Genomic DNA, 1,188 nt, shown 5'->3' with positions numbered 1-1,188 from the left:
CCATGAATTCTCTGGTCCAACCACTGGCCTCTCCTGCATGACATCATGAAGGACCCCAAGGCCTTTGCACCGGCTGACAGTGGTCTCCCAAGTTTGGAATGCAAGTCCCTTCATTCTTTTCCCTTTAGAATTTTTAGATCCCACCGGCCACCGAGCAGCACCACCCCCCTTCCCCCAGTGCTTTGCATTTACTTATGTGTGTGCAGTTCCCTCAGTGAGCTTTCTCGGGGCTGGGACTGATCTTATTAAAAAACAAAACAAAAACTCCTCTAGTATTCCCCAATCCCTGCCTATCAAGTGGGCAGGTACTTAATGATAACTGGATTGAAAGCGATTAGAAACAGATCGAAGACTTTAGCCTTACAGGCCTGGCTGGGGTGAGTACCTTTTATTCCCTGAGGTCACAGCATTGCTGGACCCCACCCCGCCATCTCCACCCAGGCCTCCCAGGCCTTGGCTGTGCTCTGAACTTGGGAAGGGATGGAAGGAAGCAAAGACTCGGGAAAGGGAGAGGCACAACCACCAGGAGACTGTGACACCCCCAGAGATGGGCAGCCAAGGACTCCCAGGGCTGCAGAGAGACAGAAAGTTGGGAGCCTTGTACGTGGGGGGGGAGGGGCTGGGCAACAAGAGAGAACAGGTCTCCAAGTAGAGTGAGGCCAAATGCCTACACGGCAGGTTTTTCTGATGCCCTCTTGCTCAAGTGCAAGGTCGTGGCTGTATGCTCCTTGACCAGTTCCCGATCCTGCATCTGTATTTCGTTGGGAGAGGAGTAAGATGGGAAGAGCCAGTCACAGGAGGGTGAAGGCATGCACAGGGGATGGGAGAGAGGGGAATAAAGGGGCCAAGAGGACTGGGGAGTTGGGAGGTGGTAGGGGTAGAGATATGGTAGGTAAGATGGAGGGGTTGGCCAGGGTGAGGAGGGAGGGAGGAAGATAGGAGATAGAGAATGGGGGGGATGGAAGGGATGGTGCTTGGGGCTGATGGAGATACAGGGGAGCACGAGGAAGAGGGGCCTCCCACAGGTTCTCCCAAGGCCCCCACTTCTCACCGCCTTGAGGACCTGGGCTAAAATCTCCTCCCGAGTCAGGGGCCGTTCGTCCATCTGCTCCAGCCCCGCTGGATCGTCCCTTGGATGGAAGGGCCTGACTGCCTCAGCCATATTGTAATCCTTCCCTCCCCTAGCAG

At 55.3% G+C, this 1,188-nt stretch overlaps 1 protein-coding gene across 1 annotated transcript in view; it reads right to left on the bottom strand.

Moving 5' to 3' along the window:
• Nucleotides 1-373: 373 nt before the first annotated feature.
• The window catches only part of CCDC114 (coiled-coil domain containing 114), a 5,218-nt gene continuing 4,403 nt past the window's right edge, over nucleotides 374-1,188 (bottom strand). The window contains exons 12-13 of the mRNA XM_027860592.1: nucleotides 1,052-1,176; nucleotides 374-751 (exon numbers count right to left, since the gene is read on the bottom strand). Coding sequence (XP_027716393.1) covers nucleotides 668-751; nucleotides 1,052-1,176 — 209 coding nt within the window. The 3' untranslated portion in view covers nucleotides 374-667. The remainder of the gene's footprint in view (nucleotides 752-1,051; nucleotides 1,177-1,188) is intronic.

The sequence above is a fragment of the Vombatus ursinus genome, unplaced genomic scaffold, assembly GCF_900497805.2.
Source record: "Vombatus ursinus unplaced genomic scaffold, bare-nosed wombat genome assembly UNPS02014198.1, whole genome shotgun sequence".
NCBI classification, from domain to species: Eukaryota; Metazoa; Chordata; class Mammalia; order Diprotodontia; family Vombatidae; genus Vombatus; species Vombatus ursinus.
Note: the sequence above shows the minus strand (reverse complement) of the source record. Positions and strands in the feature narration are given on the sequence as shown.